Source organism: Vanessa atalanta, chromosome 12 (genome assembly GCF_905147765.1).
Source record: "Vanessa atalanta chromosome 12, ilVanAtal1.2, whole genome shotgun sequence".
NCBI classification, from domain to species: Eukaryota; Metazoa; Arthropoda; class Insecta; order Lepidoptera; family Nymphalidae; genus Vanessa; species Vanessa atalanta.
In genome coordinates, this window is record NC_061882.1 from 5,213,423 (window position 1) to 5,235,426 (window position 22,004).

The 22,004-nt window shown below is 30.7% G+C and overlaps 1 protein-coding gene across 9 annotated transcripts in view; it reads right to left on the reverse strand.

The window, feature by feature from the left end:
- The window catches only part of LOC125067623 (small conductance calcium-activated potassium channel protein), a 242,057-nt gene that overhangs the window by 128,698 nt on the left and 91,355 nt on the right, over nt 1-22,004 (reverse strand). For all 9 annotated transcript variants that reach the window (XM_047676303.1, XM_047676306.1, XM_047676304.1 and 6 more), the window contains exon 2: nt 9,062-9,811. In XM_047676303.1, coding sequence (XP_047532259.1) covers nt 9,062-9,799 — 738 coding nt within the window. In that variant the 5' untranslated portion in view covers nt 9,800-9,811. The remainder of the gene's footprint in view (nt 1-9,061; nt 9,812-22,004) is intronic.

Genomic DNA, 22,004 nt, shown 5'->3' on the forward strand with positions numbered 1-22,004 from the left:
ATAATTTAGTGTTTGTATCATTTATTCAATGATAAGATATAATATAGGGCATAATACATAATAGGACTGTATAAAATCATGATTATCAAAACTCGGTTTAGGAATAAGGGATATGACATCTTAGTCCCCAAGTTTAGTAGCGAATATATTACATAAAGGGAATTTATTTTATCTGCAATAATAAATAGGTTTTTATATCAATAAAATAGGTTTTTTTAATCGCTCTATCAAATGAAATATTCATTTCAAGGATTTTAAAACAGTTTAATATCACACACAATCGCTTTTAGAATATAAAAAGAGTGAAAAGAAACCAATAAAACACTTTTTTCAATGCAATCGCAAAATTGCATCTCTACTCGAGAGCACTCTGTATGCGCCATACAAGTTATGAAGGAAATTCTACGCTGCAGAAAATCTCAATTTGTTGGTTGCTGGGAAAAAATCTCTAAGTAAACTAGGGAACAAAATGTTTCAATTACATGCCATTAAGCAAAATTCGTCCATATACCTTAATTTTTTTTAAATTCGTATGTTCTTCTCAATAAATTATATTCTCATTGATCTCTCTTTCTATATAACATACATATACATATAATGTACACAATAGGTTCCATTTAGGAAGTAAAAACTGTGACGATTAATAAATTAAAAATAAAAATTACACATAAAAGTTATAAAAAAATATAATACGTAATTATTTTTTCATCCGATGCATTGTTAATGAAATATTTCGGATGTATTTTCCCGTGATTATTTAATCTTAAAACTTCGATTTAAATGGACTGAACTCCAATATAATCCAGTCGAAAAATTGAATTCCAGTATATTTTGCAAGAGTCTATATTCCTTGGACTATTACCCATATAGTGGTAAAATAGGGTTTGAAGGATTGTATAGAGCTCTATTATATTTGAAATTGGAAACTTGAAAATTTATATTTAGTCTCAGGGTCTGAAGGAGATTTAGCGAATGATGGAAGTTTGTATTGGAAAATATGTTATATTTGTAACAGCAAATCTTTATAATATTCAGTACGTTGCTATGTTATGCTAATATGTTTGTAATCGTATAAATTTATATTTTGGTAAGTGAATTTCATTATAAATATAAATATTTTTTACTCAAACAGGATGTTAAGTAATTTGAATCGTCCTGTTACAAATCTATATTGAATGTAAACTTAAACTGTTTTGTCTTATAGATAATTAGAGAAAAACCCATGTCCCATGAGCTGAGATAGCCCAGTGGTAAGAACGCGTGCATCTTAACGGATGATTGCGGGTTCAAACACAGGCAAGTACAACTGAATTTTCATGGTCCTAATTTGTGTTTATAATTCATCTCGTGCTCGGCGGTAAAAAACCTGCATGTGTCTAATTTGAACGAAATTCTGCCACGAGTGTATTCCACCAACCCGCATTGAAGCAGCGTGGTGGAATATGCTCTAAACCTTTTCCTCGAAGGGAGAGGAGACCTTAGCCCAACAGTAGGAAATTTACAGACTGATAATGTAGTGTAATGTAAATTTAATGTCCCATTAGTTTGATGCTTGTCCGGATTCGTACTGCTATCTATTATCTCTCTATCTATCTCTTACTTTTCTTTTAATGCCTAAGCAGTTTGAAAATACAACTGTGTATAAAATATAACTGATAATAGTAAAAAAACAATTAATTATTTCTAATAATATATTTAGTTCTAAAAAATTTCTAAAAAATAATCACGTTGTTTTCAGTTATATTGAAAAGTGAATGAGGCCGTATATTTTTGTCATTGAAACAGATTATAATGATTATTTTTTTTGGTTTTAGAAAACAATTTTGCTTAAATTACATTTAAAAAAGGTTTTATTTGATTAGACTTGTCTGACTGCATCGATTATCTAGGGGCAAACACCAGATCGGACTATATATAGTAAGAAGTTATTCGGTTTCTCTCTGTTACATTTCTCAGTAGCAGCTTGGAGTCTAGAAATTGGCAGTTTTTATACTAGAACACGCAAATCTGTCTGAACTCTTTCCGGTCGTGTCTGAATTACCATTCCATCGGGTTATGTGAGTTCACCTCTGTTTGTGTGTGTGTACCTGTGCAGTATATTTGCTGTGTATTTCGCTCTGTCTTGAATAACGCTGCATTGAATGATATTAGTCATATAATTTTCTTCATCAATTATCCGAAATCTATGTTCAATTTTAAATTTAAGAATTAAAAAAAAAGAAAAATTATAATTCAAATACTGCAAGCAGTACACCTCATATTTTACCTTATATAACATGTTTTTATTTAACGATATTTTAGGTACAAGATTTTAAATTAACATGGTTATTTTTATTACTAACAGTATTTAAAACGGGATATTTACCATGTTTATTATTTTTTTCTTTTATTTTTTATTTGTAGCTCGATATTTCGCTCCAACAAATAAAAATAAAAAACATGGTAAATATCCCGTTTTAAATACAGTTAGTAATTTTAGGTACATTTAATTATTACGAAATCAAGTTTTTTTCTATGCGAAATATGTTTAATCTTTGAATTTTGGTCAATAAAGGTTATAATTTTACTCTCATTGGCGATACGATGACAATATAATGTGCGGTTACGTTGAAACTGTGGTCGGAATCAATTATCTTGTAATTAAATTATTCATATTCATATCTACTTTAAAAAATAATTTTGATACAAAAATAAAATAAGATAGCTATTTACATCTAATATCACAATTATTTCATAGATTTTATCAGAAAAAAAATGTGATACTTTTTAATTGAACTATAATTTTAAGATATTCGAAAATATAATAGTTATATTTATTTAAGATCTTAATAATATTTCATGTTAAGGAACTTTTGGCTTTGACAATGAACAAATATAAATAAAAAAAAAAACTTTTATATCGAAGACGAATGAACTCGATGTAAGGTTATATTTGATTTTATTGCAAAATAAGTATTATTTTGTGTAATCAAACACACTTATGAATGTAATATAACTATCGAAAAAGAGTAATTTCTGAAATGCTCATCAGTTATTCCAAACCGATGGCAACTAGTTCCCAAGGTTGGTGACACATTGGTGATATGAGGAATTATTAATATTTCTTGCTGTATCACTATATTGTCAGTTGGGACAACTTACAATCACCTTATTATAGCTAACCTTTGGCCCATTTACCAATCCGACTATCTATGACATAAAAAAATACTTTAAGTTAAATTATAAAATGGCGAGCTTGTATGGTATTTTATCCAAGTTAATTCCTCATTTTTTTCTTAAACAGTTTCTTTTAAATATTGATTGACCAATGATCGAGTAAGTCACTCGCAAAACTAGGCGGTTATTAAGCATGTTCCGTAGATAAACAAGTAAAATAGAAAATAAGAATGATCGACGAACTCGCTCCGGTAATGACATAACAGAAGTAAAGATGCCGATTCATGAAAGATGGGCAAGCATCCAAGAACTGATTTTGTAACAAGAATATATGGTCTGAGTATTGCGTATCAGAGGAACTCATTTGCAAGATTTTGTTATATGTATGTACTTCTATAGATATGAAAACATTTGCTTCATGGGTCTAGTAAATAGCTTATAAACCGACGGCTTCCATTACATATCTTTCTGGTGCAGACCAAAGTTTGTGTAGTAATTCATTTGTCTCAGAAAACAAGTATAGTCTTACAATTAAATCACGATGCTTCATCATTAGGTACAGAATCTACATCTTGTGCCTGATGTCAGAGCATTGTCATAAAGTAATCGTATTATGAGATTAAAGAAATGTAGAATAAACTTATGTCCGTGCCAGCACTTGTATACATATAAATGTGTAGTTAGGCGTTGTAGGCAAAATTCAGTCAGACAGAAACTAGGAATAGGTATACTTTGATATTAAGCTGATGAAAACTTATATTATTTATAGTAACATTAATTGTCTGTTGTTGTTTAATTCGTGAAAGACTGAACCGAATTTTATGAAGTTTTGGTATGGTAGCTTCAAATCCTTTTTTAATTTTTTATATGCCAGCTGACGACCAATCCTCAAACGAGCGAACCCGCGGCCGGCAACAATGTTATTTATTAAATCGTTAGATTTTAATCGAAACAAACAAATTTTAAATTCAATAAAATTTCGTTAAGCCAATGCAGTTGCTGAAGCTGATAAAATACTCAAGCGCCGCAAATACCCACTTACATACATTTGTAGGGTTGCATTTTGAAACATCTGATGATCACAGAGGTCATCAGATGTTTCAAAATGCTAAAAATATCATAAAAAACCATTTTAAGAAACTGGTCTACACTTCTGGTGAAACAAGAGCTGTCACTTTCTTAGCTCTCAGACTAAGTCTTGCGATTCAGCATGGGAATAGTACTTCAGAATGTTGGGTACAATACCACATAAAATCTTTGCGATCCAACTTCAACTCTTATTAAAAATAAATTCCCTTTTTTAATTAACAATAACAAACTAAAAACGTGCGTGCTATCACGTTTTGTTAACACAATCTAGAAAAATATATTTCAATGTGTAACTCGTAGAGGTAATACGATGTTCTCATGCGTGTATTTCGAAAATATTATTTTATTTTAGTAATAAATATTATATAACAAATATCCTTTATTCTTTAATTAAGGTGTATTTTTTCTGAATTTGTAACCAAGCATAGTACAGTTGCTTTACGGGTTTAATTATCCAACTTACTTAAATTATAATAGACGGCCCCAGATCAGAATTATAAGGTTATTGAGTTTTTTTCCGTCGAGAAATCTTCTCCGTTTACTTCTGTGCAACGAAAAGCACGAAAAGTTGTTAGTCCTGAACTCTTTCAGGTCGTGCTGGATTTGCCATAGGATATCTTATCCTGTCCATTCTTGCCAGTTCTTCACGGTAGAATCTACATTCCGAAACGGTGGTAGCTTTACTTTAATTAGTTTGTTAAATGACGATTCAAAAGTGCTTGTAAAAGCACTACTTGAATTGAAGCTATTTGAATAAAGTGTATTTTGATTTGATTTGATTTCTGGGATTATAAAAGTTAGAGAACAGACAGTGCACACAATTATTCACTTCAATATTTACCATGCATTCCGCTAGTTTCCGAGAATTGTCACCGAGGCCGAAATCGCTAAGAGAGGACGACACCAACAATATGTGAAGGAAAAGCAGTTTATCTATTTATTAATAAATAATAAATAAATAAATAAATATTCGACAACATCACATACATTACTCTGATCCCAATGTAAGTAGCTAAAGCACTTGTGTTATGGAAATCAGAAGTAACGACGGTACCACAAACACCCAGACTCAAAACAACATAGAAAACTAATGATTTTTTCTACATCGTCTCGGCCGGGAATCGAACCCGGAACCTCGGAGTGGCGTACCCATGAAAACCGGTGTACACACTACTCGATCACGGAGGTCGTCAAATTATACAAATATTAAAATTATACAAATCTTATTAAAATTATACAAATCTTTACTTTTTTTTCTTTTAGTATATAAAAATGTAACCTTCTCAGTCTCAGCTGAAAAATGATCATATATATCGAAATTAGTTAATCGTCTCTCGATATATTTCATAATACGAAAACGAACACTCGCTGCCAATTTTACATCGGATATATCTTAGAGTATTTTAAAAGGGTAAATACTCTTGTGGTCAATGATTTATAAGAAATTAAGAGACATTATTTGAATGCCTAACTGATACAACTACAAAACTATATGAAATTTACTTTCACTTCAAGTTTAGACGATTGACGTGACATTAATTTACATAACATAAATTTCATGTTCTTGTAATGAATTAATTCGCTCGGAACCGTGTAGTTGACACAGGTCGATGTCCGAGATAAGAATGTCTCTAGCACTACTTGCACTTTTTATATTTAAGAGTTTTCAGAAGAATATATATCCTTCGCGACTGCAAAATTGATTTTTAAACATTCGATCAATCTGGTAATACTTAATATTTAAGAAATTGGTACTTGAATAAAATAATTTTAAACAAAATTTAAGTTTCATTGGAACAATCTATACATTTCTTGATGAACTTCAGTCTTAATAACTGTACGTGTCTTGAAACAATAAACCGCAGCTATTTCATTTCTAAGAGAAATGTAAGATCCTTCTTACCTAAGGCAAAAATGGGTCACCACTTCATTTATAAAGTGTCTTTCACAGTCAATTTATTATAAGAAATGTCGCAAATATTTCAATCAAATTCTGTATTGGGTACATTTCTAAATAACAATTTGAAATATTGCATTTTAGCTTTGGTCGTTTAAAAACTGTTTTCTATGTAATTTTTTGTAAGTTTTTCATTCGATATTCAAATTATTTTAATGAGAAAGAAATATTTTTCAGTAATTATTGTCTTTATATGTATAAGTTTATACACTAACTACTACAACAGCCATAAATGTATAATGTGTAATAATTATGTTGGTTATACTTTTTCTTTGAAACTTTATAGCAATTCATACTTTCCCGATAGTAAATCATAAAGTTACCTACATCTATCGTAGTATGAACAGTTTGTTTCTCCTAGGGATGATAAATGATTGGATTACTCGGTGCAGAATAATCTACACTATCATGGCTACTGTATTGATCCTATTCAACACCATTAAGCATTTTAGCACGCCAAGAAGCCTAATATATAGCAAATCAATGTACATGCATTGAAAATTTAAAATCACATTAAAATAAAACTTTATTTTTATTATTTATACATTTTTGATAGATAAGATCATTGCATGTAACATGTATTTTGTTCATTAATAAAACGTAATCAAGTTATTATGCTTTCTTAAAGCAAATTTCCCAAGTTTATGATATCCTCAAGAGTCAATGAATAGCCAGGTACTTGCTTTACAATTTGATTATAAGAAAATAATACACTTCATTGTTTGTATATGGTTATTAAATTCGAAAATTAATATAATAAAAAATTATAAATTAAATAGTTTATTAAAATAAACTTTTCTAATTTCAATAAGCATAATATTTGTAAACGGCTTAATGGTTTTTTCTTATGTATATAAGTACTTGATGTAATTGCAACAAATAACGCCTGAGAAGCGACATTTAAACAGTATCTAAATGTTTACTTAACAGCCTTTTAGTGCAATCTAACTGTTGATCTAAGTGCATTGAATGGATCTATGTCCATTGTGAAACGGGCATCTAAATGGTTGTGTAGTGCTGTGTATTACTTGATGGGTTCCCTAAGTATGACAAAACGCTTTCTTCAGCATGGTTCGTGTAGCGCAATTGTCATGATGATGAAGACGCTGAAATAATATCTATGACAAAAATATCTAAAAACAAATCATAATATTTAAGCTATGTAACATTTTTCAGCGATGAACTGTTTTTTTTTTTTATTATTATTATGTGTATAGAAAACGATTTGTTTTGTGAAAAGCAAGTTTTTGTGCTTTATGTAGGGACGTGGTAAAAAATAGTCTTAACGAGGCTACAGGGACGTCACATTCGCCAACTAACAATCAATTTGTGATCAATCCACAAATGTCACCCGATTTTCGACTGTACAACCTGACATTATTCTGACATTGGAACTGGAAGAATTGACCTTTTTTTGGAACTACTGTCTATTTCTAATAATAAAAGGTAACTTAAAGATAGGATCATGCATGTGCTACTTCTAAACAGTCATAGAAATTTACTTTATATTTTTTTTAATTTAGAAAACAGGTTTGTAATTAATCGCTTGAATTTAAATGTTAATTTTATAATTCAAGAGTATGAGAGATTGTACAGTCGAATGCGACGGTGGTGGTGCAAAATGCAGTATAACGAGCGCACCGTTCGAACGTAGTTGACCGTGTCTCCTGTGGCTTCAGTGAAAGCGCGCCTTAGTCGGGCCCGGCGAGTCTGCGACAGGGTTTGTGGACAGAGGAGCAGCCCCTGCAGGTTGAAAACAGAAATCAAATCAAACATATAAAATTTGATTTGATTTGAATGGAACCTCTCAAGACCCTTACACAGCACTTACACGCCGGACTAAACAGATCTGTAACAGCGTTCTATCGATAGCTTAACGATAATGCAACAATAGCGTTAATCCTAAATGGATAAATTTGATACAAACTATTGCAAGGAATGATTTTAGATGTGTGGTAGTTATATTTACGAATCTGGCGCTTGAAATATGTTTGTAATGTTGGTATGTCAGATAGTTACTGGGTGCTTTAGGATATGTTGCCGTGACTCGCCAAATACGAGAAGGTACGTACCTATGTACTTATTTCGCACCGCCATTCAATAAAGATTTCTTCACACTGATTTTAGTCAAATGATCTTACACTGTTTATTATATTTTCAAATGTAATCCCGTAGAAAATCCACAGATAATGTTTTTAAAATAAATAATAATTGCCTAATTTTGTTCGAATAAAAGTTATTGTAATAATTCTTATTTTATTTTTTCCTTTTTGTACAAAGAAATCCTTGAAAGCGATCATATAAAAACATTTCGCTTAACTTTATTTAAGTAAAGCCGTTTAAGCAATTATACAGCTGTTGTTCCAGCAATTCACTTAGTGATCTAATTAAATAGCCTTTTTGCAGTGCTGGCTTGCGTGTTCAGCGTTTATTTTTTTACAAAGGCCGGATATAAACTTTTCGGTACCTTAATTTTTTTATTCATCAGACCGAGAATGTTATTTTTCCTCTTAAATTTCCTTGTGTTTCTTAATTTATTCATTAATATGTTTTTTAGTCAACATAACTAAACCTCATAAGGTACCGAATGTAAATATAAAATGTTCAAAAACATTTATTTTGTTTTCAAACGCGTCAATATTTGTGGTAGTGTTACGATTTTTTTTGTATTTCTGGTATTCCATATATAATTATTGAATTGTGTTAGGTACATTTAATAATTTTAAGAATATTTTGTAATATTTTGTGTGATATTCGTGTAAATTGTAATAAATTGTTCCCGCATAATATTCATATAATTTTATTATCAATCACAGTCGCTTACTTTTTGTGGCGCCATCTTTTAGCAGCGTGTCTTACCTGTTTGAAGGGTCGCATTCCGCCGTTGATTCGTAAAGAATCGGCCGCAATCCCAGCGATTCCATCACCGGGTTCTCGTAGTTGTCGCAGTGAGGCGCTGGGGTGGTGATGTGTGTGGTGGGCGCAGTGGGTCGCGCATGCGCTCGACTCCGGCTGCGAGCTTTGTCGTATAATTCTCGTATTTGTGGCCGGTAGCAATAAAGCCGGAGGTTGAATAACAGGGCATGTACTGACAGCATGTAACGAACTACATCCACAAGGGTAGTGAACAGCTGAGCGAACACTCTCTCTAGACACAGATCGCGCTAGTTGTAGTGCCGACATTGGCGCTGTTGACTGCCTTCTTTCGCAAACACGACATCTAGCGTAAGCGTGCGGAACTAACTGACATGCAGTCACTGAACCCCTATGTGAGCAAGTTGCCATTGGCGAAACGAGAGTTTGAGGACGATCTGCTGGTTCTCGGCATTGCAATTCTATATCTGGCACGCTTCTCGTAGTACCGTCCTCTATTCTAATTGATGCAGCACTTTCTTCGCTGCCGGGACCACCTGACAATTGAGGTCGTAAATGGGTGGTACAATCTTGCCTTTGAAGTACCGGTTTAACGGTTCTATTCTCAGTAGGAACAATGACAGTGACAGAAGGCCCAGAAACCAAGAGGCTAGCTGTTTCATCACTGCTTCCGTAGCCGGAGTTTGTAATGGCTTCGGTACTGTCTGTTGTTGGCACGGACATCTTGTTTATAGTCTGAAACAAATGAAATTATTTATTGTTAACTTACTAAATCACGGCAAACGATGCAAAAAAGTCGAACCTGATCATACAAAGTCGAGTATCAGGTGTCCTCATTCCAAAAACAAAATATACAATTATTTAAGCGGTAGTTGTACAAATTGTTATATTATATTTTATACAAAAATACTAAATGTTACTTTGTAAAATATGTTAAATTACTAATGGTCTAAGATTGATTATTGTATAATACAAAAAACTCAAATATCATGGTGAACTGTCGTCATAGCAGCTTTCAGTAAGATCAATGGTTATGGGTTGGAGTTTTAATTAAAAGTTGTACATACTTCAAATGCATGTTGTCTTAAAAAAACTGCTGCTGATTTGAGGCTATATTAACACTGTCAATAATAATAAGAAATAATACATTCAAAGTAAATAATTAATTTCTATTGTTGCCAACACAAATAAAATGATTTACATATTATGAGAGAAATCTAAGTGTTTTCCATTTCTTTAAATAAATGCTGTACTATACCAATATTATATTTGTGAATGTTCAAAAATATTTTAATAAAAATCTCTTAAAGAAAATAATTTTCCCGATCTTAATACTTCACATCTTCTCAGTGCCCTACATTTATGTTAAGCTTTATAGCTTTTACATTACAAGTAAATACATATTTGATTTTAGGAAACACTTATTGTAAAAGCAAAATCACGAAAAAATACATTAGGTATAAGTATCTAAATTTGTAAAAGAGTTGCACTTGAAACAAAAAGAAAAGCAGCGTAAGGGAAAACTAGTCTGCAATTTCAAGTGTTGTAATTTTCATGATTAAAGCCACGCCGAGTTTTAAAAGCAAGTCAACTCGTCGAAAACAGTAGAAGTCTTTGGAAAGCCAAATAAAGAACGAATGGACCAAATTTTGTGGTGATTTATCTTTAAGCGTTTCTTATTGCAGAAAAATATCTAAATTAATAACCGTAACTGTAAATACTAATTATGAGGCTTTATATTGATCGCCATTTTAAATTCAGAATCAACCATTAATTGTAATACTACTAATATCTTTAAAATTTTACTACACATAGTTTCAATTAAATTCTTAAAATTAATCATCGCAGTAAGCCCTATGTTGTCTTATCAGAAGCAACATATAGCAGTATTTACAACAGCTGAAATGCGTATTTTTTGAATATTAGTGTATATATGTTTTTCTTATGCTTATAATATACGATAAAAAAACAAGTTGTATAAATTAAATTAAAATTGCAGCATTTTAAGAAACAATAGCATTAAATTGAAGGTGCTTTCTGTGTATTATTCGTTTTTCCAATGGTAAATTCTAACGTAAAAGAAGAAAATTTCGCTGAAGAAACAATAGTGACTCGACTCCAGGTCGCACGTTCCGCACTTTTGCTTTAATACACTTTTAAGAATACACTCTGAGTGTTCTTTGAAAGTACCTACCCCTCTAGATATAATGTGTAATACAACGAAATGTTTCAACGTTATATTATAATCCGAGGAATTTTATGTATAAAGAAAACAATGCTAGAAAAAAATGTATAATATGATTGTGTTATTATTTACCCCTTTGTTATCATTAAATACCAATAGATTACCAAAACCTTAGTTCGCGTATATTTTGGTTAAACTCAATGAAATTACTTTACAAATAACCAAAAGTACATCATCCAAATCATCATCATTATCATAATAAACCTGTAATAAAGTGAATTAAGCTGGACAAAGGATCTTTGGCCCTTCTCATCAAATTACTACCACTATCTACAAATAAAGCAATTAAGATATCATAATGACAATTCTAAGATCTGAGCAAGAAAATATCGATCCATGATAATAATGTAACCAATTATTTTCAGCTACTAATCATTGTACAACTTTTTGGCCAGAATATTTATCGGATCCACCAATATAGCGAAATTTTAGGAGCAATTAATGGTCTTACTAGGAAAAGCCATACCTATAGTCGGATAGGACTGGAATGTATAGAAAACAACTTAGTTTTAGTTTGGTCATAAACTATATACAGACTTCATTGAGAAATAAATATTATACACCCAATGAAACTTTAATTAATTAGGACTGTAAATGTATATAACAAGAGACAAAACTTTGAAAGATATCTAATCGTACAAGCTCGTAACTGCTCACCTCCAGCTAGTATTGCCAGCTGGCAATATAAGAAATAAAATCAACTTCTTACAAAGCCATTGTGTTGCAACAATGGGGCCTATAAGTATAATATTATCTCTGAAACTATGCATCCATCATGTTCATAGAATAGTAGAATTTTGTAGAATGGTTGACTTTTGTGGTTCTGAGACTTTTACTGTAATATTTTTCCTAAAGGAATAGATTATCGATACTTCTTATAATAGTTTTACAATTCAGATAGGAAATTTATGATCTGATTATCTTATTTCAACCATCATAGTCCAGTCTTATTATATTAGACTAATTAAACGGTTAATTTAGCTTGCCCTATTTGTTCTTTGGGTCAAATGTGATAGTCGAAATTTTATCCGCTTCCTCTTGACCGATTTATCTGCTATTTGGTGCACACCTTTAGTTCAGATGACAATACAATTAAATATACTCAGTTTCATTGTAAATTAAAGATGGTCGCCGTCACCAACTGGCACCCACCCCACCTAAACTAAGTGTTGGTATCGAGTCGAGGACTGTGTGGTGTAAAGGTGGTTAAAAATGGTACGTCATTAGCGACATATTACCAAAGTTAAGGTAAAAGGTAAAGGCGCGCCGAGTACTGTGTGGCAAGTCGGCTTAATCAAACTAATTACAATAACATTCTTGAACTTAATTACAATATTTTTTCTGATTTTGTTAAAAAAATATTATGTCAGCTAGACTCAGCATGAGTAACATAGGATGAAAGGACTTATGAAATATTTTAAGTTCGCCAGTCCAGTCAAAGTTAAGTTTATAAAAGAGGGAGTTTCATCAAATTCCCAGCAATACGCGGATAGCTCTAACAATTGATAGAACATTCATGATATCCCTGAAGTAGCAACTGGACTCTGGGTACACTTAACCAGGAAACGGAGACGTTAAACTTCCAGTCCATATAAAAACCCCTCATCACAAAGGCTTAAAGTTTTACTAACAATATTTAATTCCGAAGAATAATGTCGAGACAAAAATCACTGCAAACCACAAAATAAACACGACTACGACTTTTGTAATTGCAAATCAGTGCATCCAACCAAAAACAAGAATCAAAAACTAACTACTTAAAATTTATATATGTACTTAGTTATTTCTTAAAGTTGAAAATATATTTGCAAATTAACCAAGCCAAACAGCCTGATTTGAATGATATATTCAGTATATCGAATATGAAGTTCGAATTTGATGCTAAACTCGTGGTAGAAAAATTTACAAAGAACGAGCTCGAAAGTTCGAAAACTTAAAAGGCCTCCCGACCGCAACCAGTACAAAAATTACCCAAATTCCCACATGTACCAAACAAATGAACCGTAAGTTTGGATCGACTTTGGAAGAGACGGCGTACACTTTATTCGCCCTAAAACGTTTCTAACAGAGTTTAATTGTGGGATGGGTAAAAGAAGGATGTTGCCCTTAATTCCGTCATGGGCTTCAATTGTGGACAAAATGTAAGACAACACTGTAGACCACGCTGTTGTGTATTTAGGCTTGAAAGTTATTGAGCAACTAGCTTATGTGGCACTGAGTGGAGCAAAGTCTTTGGAAGGTTTATCCATTGAGTGGTTAGACTGTAATTTTATTTTTCGAGTTTGATCAATGCCCGAGATTGATAATAAGAGTTACGACTTACGTACTTAGTATCTACCTGATTATTTTTTATCTTTTAGAACATTATCTGCACAACTACTATCTTTCTATACAATAAAGCCATTTTACTTTAAACTTGTTTTATCTATCTTATTATAGTTAGATATTTATAAAATTTCTTATTTTTCTCTCTTTTCCAAAATCTCTTTTTTCCTTTTTGAGTCAATACTTTTGGTTGTACGGTGATAGTATAGATCTAAGCAATACTAATTTAATATTTGCCTTAAATACAATGTGATAAAAGTCACTTGAAATATGTGATTCATCTCATAGCTCTCAATTCTCAATATATATTTAACTTTCATTTTTTTCGTCCGTATTTTTCGTACCATAATTTATTATTGTCATTGCATTTACCAGTAAAAGCATCGTCATTCTCTTCTTAATATACAAAAACAACATTGTTAGGAGTGTTACTTCGCAGAGAAAAGTTTTCTTACGTTGGTTTTCATTTAAAGCTTACACAAACTCCTAAAATAATTTAGAATCTGAAGTGGAGCACGTGATTTACAAACACTCGGCAACATTTGCCAAAATCTTGAAAGTCTTGCTTAATTAAGGGAACTTTTGTCAAATTGAGATTAAGAGTTATTTTTAAATTTTGTTTTAAATATAATGTGTTTAATTTTTTTTGTTTCATTCCTATCGTTTTGTAATGTTATGAACTTTTAGATGAAAGTGTTTGCTGACTTTCTCTATTACTGGTTTTACACACTTCATTAAATATATTATTCTGTAGCATTATATCTACTTTAATAAAATTAGCCGGCACTGGTACAGCATGGTGGAAGAAATTTTAAACCTTCTCCGCAAAAGGAGAGGAGACATTTGCCCAATAATTAACAAGCTGTTATAGCTGAGTGCACCTTACATTTCAAAATTAAGAATCTGTTAATCGTTTCTGGTAACGGTTGCCTCTTTTCAGTATTTCAAAAGACTGTGATTGCTTTCATTAAAAAATTCGTTGCTCCAATGCAGATCAGTAGATACACATGCAGTTTTTCCACCGACGTATGCAGGATTCACGAGATGAACTAAATTCAAAGTATATGAAAAGATGGAAGTATATTCCTGACCGTAAGTCCATACTCATTACACACGTATAGTATTATTTCAACTCATCATGTATTATTGTAATTTCTATTCATTCTACATTTTATTAAGCGATTAAATTTTCATTATACTTTTAGTTAGATTATTTATATATAATCTAATTTAGTTTTTACTTTGAATATAAAATTATATAAAAAATGTTGAAGAAAATATACATTTATAATAATAGATACAACTGCTACAATGTAAAATATTCATCATAGGTAAACCTATTTTATTGTAAGTGTAAATTTCTTTATATAATTTCGATATGGTTGTGTATACATACATTTCATACTTATTTCGATCTTCGTTAAAATTATCACGATATTTTAATTGAACGCCTTCATGGAAATTGAGGCGGTTGATACTGCACACTCCTTGTTGCTACATTTTATGTAATATTTACTTAAACTTGCAAGTTGTAGGTTAATTTATATGTTAATTCATGTGTAACTGTTGATGTATCTCAATGGTTTCGTTTATCTTGTTACTAAAGTTACTTTAAGTTAGAGACCACTTGGATTACAACTTTACGAACTTAACAATCTTCGATTAAGATTCTTGCAATAGACATGATTAGTCGTATATTATTGCATACCTAATTAAATGTCATTTTTATACTGATTTATAAGTTTTGGTTTGAATAGTAATTGCTTATGGATTTTTCAGTATGTAGCCTTATCATATATACATATGATAAAATTGGAGTGTCTGCTTGTAATATTGCTTGTAACTGCTTTTTTACTAAATGCATATGTATGTATACACAGTACATAAACCAAAGTAACATTTTTTCAATTTTTGTCCGTCTGTCTGTTTGTTCCGGCTAATCTCTGGAACAGCTGGATCGATTTTGACGGGACTGTCACTGGCAGATAACTGATGTAATAAAGAGTAACTTAGGCCACTTTTATTTTAGAAATATATATTTTTATATAAAATTTTTAATATAATAACAAAATCACGCTGCAATGTCCATATACTGATATCGGGTTTCTCCCACGAACGACTTAATATTACAAAAGCTGCCTAATACAAAATGAATAAGTTATAGTAAAATTTGCGAACTGAACAAAAGCATTTTTGTTAAATTCAAGCGCGCACGAAGTCGCGGGCACATCTAGTTTATAATAGTATCAAAGAAATCCGATAAGATTAATGCCTTAGAGAAATCTGCCGCTGTTTCATTACTCTGTGTATCAGATTATTTCTTACAAAATTACATTGTATAAACAGTTTATAGATCTTAAGTAATGTTTTTTCTTAACATTTTTATAAAATTGTTTCTTTGTGTTAATTAAAAATTAAGTTACTTTCCTATTATAAATATTTCTTACATTTTTAAGCAAATACATTTTTAATGATTTATTATATTTGTTTCGATTGGTATATTTTGCCATTTTAAATATTTTCATTTTAGTTCCATTCGTAATTTCATTAAAGTTTAATCTGGTAAATTCTGCTGTATATGTAATATTATATCCAAGGGTTTGATCTGATAATAAAACTATGAGAATATACATTATCAAACAATTTGGTTTCAGGCCTTTTCACAGATATCTGCAGTTGTCTGGTGTAATCAAAGCGTTGGTATTTGACAAGCTTAATCTGTCAGCTTTGGAGATTAAGTCAGTCGCTTTTCATCAGTTACATACTATCTTCCTGTCTCGTATCAAACGGATTATGAATAAATCTAATGAAAGCGAATTTCCTTTGTATAAATTATTTTACTTAAATTATGAATTTTGTACATCGTTTATCTATATTTTTTTAAACTATATAACCGACCTCAAAAACAATAGAACATGCGTTTTAGTGCATTTAAAATATTTTTATGCAAGTGTCTCAAGTCTGAACCTTGATCATGACCTTTATCGTGTATTAACTGACCAGATTAGCAATTACGAATTCGTAATTATCGCAAGCTATGACAGCTTCCGTTACTATTCCATTTAACAACTACAGCGCAATATCTAATTGTTTTCCAAGTAAATTACTTAGAAAACCATTACAACGATTTATCTGTATTGGTTCTGCTGATACTCCTAACTGCACACTCCACACGAACGGGACGGCAATCAATGAGAGATTGCCGTCCTATCGGATTTAGAAAATGTGAAAACATATAATCACCCAAACAAACATTTCGATCTTATCGAATGCATCATGACCTTATGTCACATATTAAATGTCGTAATATATCCAGAAGTAGTTGTCCAATTTCTTTTATTTGTAGAATTGATGACAAAGGATTAATTAATTGTTGTTTTTTAATAAATTCGATATTTGACGAAAATCTGTAAGTGAGCTTTGATATATATATTTTATAATAGCTGTGTAACAAAGTAACTAAGAAAATACTACTACTACTATACTTTTCGTCCATATCTAAACCATGTTGTTTTATATATATCTAAAACATAATATTTCTCCAACACAATCCGATCATTTTTGAGTAAGCGGTGAAGATGTGTTAATTTTCACAGTTGATTTTAACATCCCTAGATATCCTGTTGGGCTATATATTTTTAGTTGAATATATTTATAAATTGCATTAAATGTTAAAAAATTTAATCAAAATGCATTAACATCAAAGGCATATTACGAAAGATAAAGTGTATAATTACGGAGCTGGTAATAAACTTAATTGTAACATCTATTCGGAATGAATGAGCCCGCCTAATGGCAATTTTTCGTGACGCCGCAGTTTAATCGCGGAAACGAAAACACGTTATTTATAATTCATCAAGAAACAATTTGAAAAATCTAGTGGATTCTTCAAAGTTTCATTCGAAGTTCTGTAATTTAGTGAAAATTTGTTTTGTTGAGGGCTATTTTTTAAATCGCTTGACTAGTTTTAGACGCACATAAAAATAGGAACGACACGAACTGAAAATCGACTGAAAATGTCTAAGTTACTTTTTGGGGCAATAAAGCAAGGCGTTAATACTTCTCACTTTACAAGACACAAATTTTCTAAATGCCTGTATTAGAAAATCCTACTAGAACTACTTTGCTAAGCCTAACATTATGATATTATTATTATAAGCTTACCACCTAATAACTCACTGTCACCGCAATAAATTTCTGTGTATGGAGTTATAGTATTTATGTCTCAGAATGAATAAACAAATTCATACAAACGCTTTAATACCGCAGTATGGGAGTTTTCCGAAAAATATGTAAAATATACCCAATATTGAATTATTCATCAATTCCAGCTATCTCAAATCAATTTGCATGTAAAAGTTATAAAATACTTTGTAAGGAATTAGATATACTTAAAGAAATAAATTAGCGAATTCGAAATTAGTTTACGTAATACTTTTAAACCTTAACTGTTTTACTTGCTCGATATACTTTCTTTTTTTATTTTTTATTTAAGTTGTCATTTGTTTGTATTAATTTAATTAATTGATTTATGTTTTTCTTAAAAACAATTTTAACTAAAAATCTGTTGTTCTAATTATTTGTTGGTCCTTATATTCAAAGATGATGTATGAATACAAGTTTAAAGATAACATCTTAAAGATTATAATATCCATCGGTCTGACTTTCTGAAACGACGTCCAATTACAAAATCTATGGAATAGTATAAGGATAAGTGTGCACTATCTATTCAGTCTCGTCCTTGTTTATCGATATCCCTGATAACCAGTCATCCAATACGAACGGATATAAATCAGGTGTATTACCTGCTTTTCAAGGCATGAGAGTGTAAAACTACCAACGTCATATTCAGGTCGATGAAAATATTTCTTTGCCGTAATTCAGAACTTCTATCTATCATCTGAGCATAAATTTAACTAGATACATACATATATTTAAATAGATAGTTCTTTATAATACCTACATGCATATATCGTTCATTGAATCTCATTTTCCCCTTAACACATTATGACAGTGTAAGTGAAGTTTGGCGGTCAGTCGTAGACTGAACTGGATCTGGACTAGAATAGGTAAAAATACTATACAAGATTTGTATTAAAAAAGAACATAAGACTACGACACGAAACACCCGTTCTATTTTATTTTATAATGCATATAGAAATACGACTATCGACAAGCCTTTGTTCATTAGCAGATTAATTAAATTTCTCGTGAAAAGAGTAAAAAAACATAAACCTATAGAAAAACCTAGCAACGAGACCGATAAATTGTTATTTTCCGTATAAAGTAATTTTTTAGCTATTAACTTTTTTTTTATTGAACGTTTATTTTTAATGTTCGTTGTCAACTCTGGATATTGCGTATTTACTTTTTATACTAGAATTTAAATGTATATAACACGAAAATAAGACCTAGAAATAAAAAGTAGAGCATTATAGTAAAACAAATATTTATCAACAAGAAGAAAATAAAGTACACAAAAATGTGATAAAAAATAAATAAAACGTTTAAAAACTTTAATATTTACATACAGACACAAGTTTACGAACCCTGTTTATTTATCATTCGATGCTACTGAATAAACTCCATTTAAAACTTTTCCATTCGTACAATAACGAATTTAATAGATTTCACAATCTGTTAAATAAAGCAAAAGTTTTAACGGATTTAAAAAAATATATATGTTTATACTTTTACATATAGCATCATTTATTATAAATAATATCAACTGAATGTAAATAATAAATGAAATAATATTATAGCCTCGATGGCTCAACGGTTAAAACTCCCGAAACTTAACCGAAGATTGCGGATTCTACCTAAATGTTCATGAAAAATACACTGAATTTAAATATGATGAATTTGTTCTTATGATTCATCTTGAACTCGATAACAGAAAAATTTGAGGAAGCCTATACGTTTCAAAATAATATATGTTTCCACTAAATTTGTACTACAATTGGTGGTCTTCTCCTCGAAATAAATAGATGTTTTGCCCCACCAGTGCTACAATTAGCTGTTATTTTTTCAATACCAGAACATCAAATATTTCTGCATTTCTTTACAATTTATTATAAACGAAAAGTTATTCAAGATATAATTCGAAAGGCGTGCTATAGATTTAAAAAATGTTCGATATTCAAAATTTAAATAAAATTACAAAAAAAATGTTTATTGTATTACATACAATACTTAATCTACAGCATGTTAGGAACCAAAACCTAGTAACTTACTAGTAAGGACTAATACTTGTGTTAGGATGGCCCGCACTTCCACTACAAAAAATAAATAAATGTAGGTATAATCTTTTAAAACAAAAGAAATAAGTTAGATCAAACCTAAGTGTGATAAATACATGTGTGTATGAGTGTGAATGAGTAAGTCTTAGATAAAAATGTAAAAAACACATTATTAAAAGCGAATATTTTTTCAAAAGATAAACTATCAAGTAAAAGCAATTCAAATCGTAGTTTTTTATTCTTTCAAAAGTGTCTTCGAGAAGACAAAAGCTGTCGATTCAATTGGGTCCCTCCCTAACCAGGTTGGAGAGCCCGAGCAATCTCTCGAGTGATTCTAGTAAAATCTTTTCATCCTCGGATATACTCACTACTATAAATATACTAAAATATACTTATTACTTCAAAAATGCTTTTTTTTAAGCACCATTTATTATCTTTTTATTATTTGATGTCAATATGAAGATACGAGATAGCACGTTCTAAATAATTGCGTTATATTCAAACATTTTTTTTTTATTATAGGACATCAAATCCTGAAGGATCAAATGTCATAAAAATACTTAATCAATAATACGCTCATCGTATCATCAAAAATGGCCGAGACTTCAAAGAAAATCGTGTCGAGGACGGTCACGCGATATGACTGTTAATATAACCGAGTATTTACAATTTATTATCCTATGAGTGAACTTTTGCTTGATAATATCAATATATTTATTAATTAGCTTTGTCGTATACATAAAATCATCTAATTAAGGAAATTTTCTTGTAAATAAAATTCATGAATGACTGTTAATATTTTCATTAACAAAAAAAAAAAACATTTCCATATGTGTTTCTGATGAAACTTTTAAATAAAAAAAAAAAATACAAATCTGTTTCTGTTTATACATTGAGCCATAGAAACATATGACTTAGAAAAAACAGCCATCAATAATGCGCATAAAACAGTGTAGAAAATTGAACTTAGCTCTTTTAATAGTGTATGAAATCTTAAATGATCAAATACATTTTAGATATGTGAACATTGGGAACTGGAGAACAGTTGCTTTATTTCATTAATTATTTGATATTCGATATAAAGTTGTTATATTAAATAGATATCGATCTTGTTGTGAATTCACATAATTTAATTTACTTACAAATCCTAGTGTTTCGATTATAATAGTTATCAAATGTAACTTTATTGTTGATGTGGAATCTTTCCTCTCTCTCTTACCTACAATCGGAGTGATTTCATGGAAAGTGACGGCAAATGTGTAACAGGAAGCAAGAAGCTATTTGATTTGACCAATGAGCGTGTTAGTTATTTGAATTGGCTGTCAGAAAGTACCGAGAGCATATATTGTTGGAGCCGAGATGGCCCAGTGGTTAGAACGCGTGCATCTTGACCGATGATTTCGGGTTCAAATTTATGTGCTTAATTTGTATTTATAATTCATCTCGTGGTCGGCGGTGAAGGAAAACATCGTGAGAAAACCTGCATGTGTCTAATTTCAACGAACTTCTGCCACATGTGTACTCCACCAATCGGCATTGGAGCAGCGTGGTTGTATATGTTCCAAACCTTATCCTCAAAGGGAGAGGAGGCCTTAGCCTAGCAGTGGGAAATTTACAGGCTGTTAATGTAAATGTAATGTAATGTAATATATTATTTTTTTTTTATTACAAAGGTAAAATATCAAATGTTACATAGAACATAAAATAATTATTCGACTACAGACTACAATAAGGCTCTCTTATTTTAGTTTTAATAAATAATTTCTTTAAGTCTTTAATTTAGAACGATAAATCTAAATATACATAATCATTCACCCATTTATCATGTCGGAATTGTCGGGTGAGTAAACTTCATACAGAATAGATTTGGCATTTTTTTGCGGCGGACCGCATGCCAACCCCTTGATTGAATTGATTTCCCGTTACCAAGCGATCGTGATTATTATATATTCAATTGTTGATTGCGCTTAACAAAATGTCACTATAGTCTTGTCTTGTCTTAATTCTCAACAAAGTTAGTTTATATAGTTACGTATATATTTTTATAATATGTGTAATGAACACTAAATCAATTTAAAAAAAAAAGGCTTATTATATTTTTCCGGAAAGACTTAACACA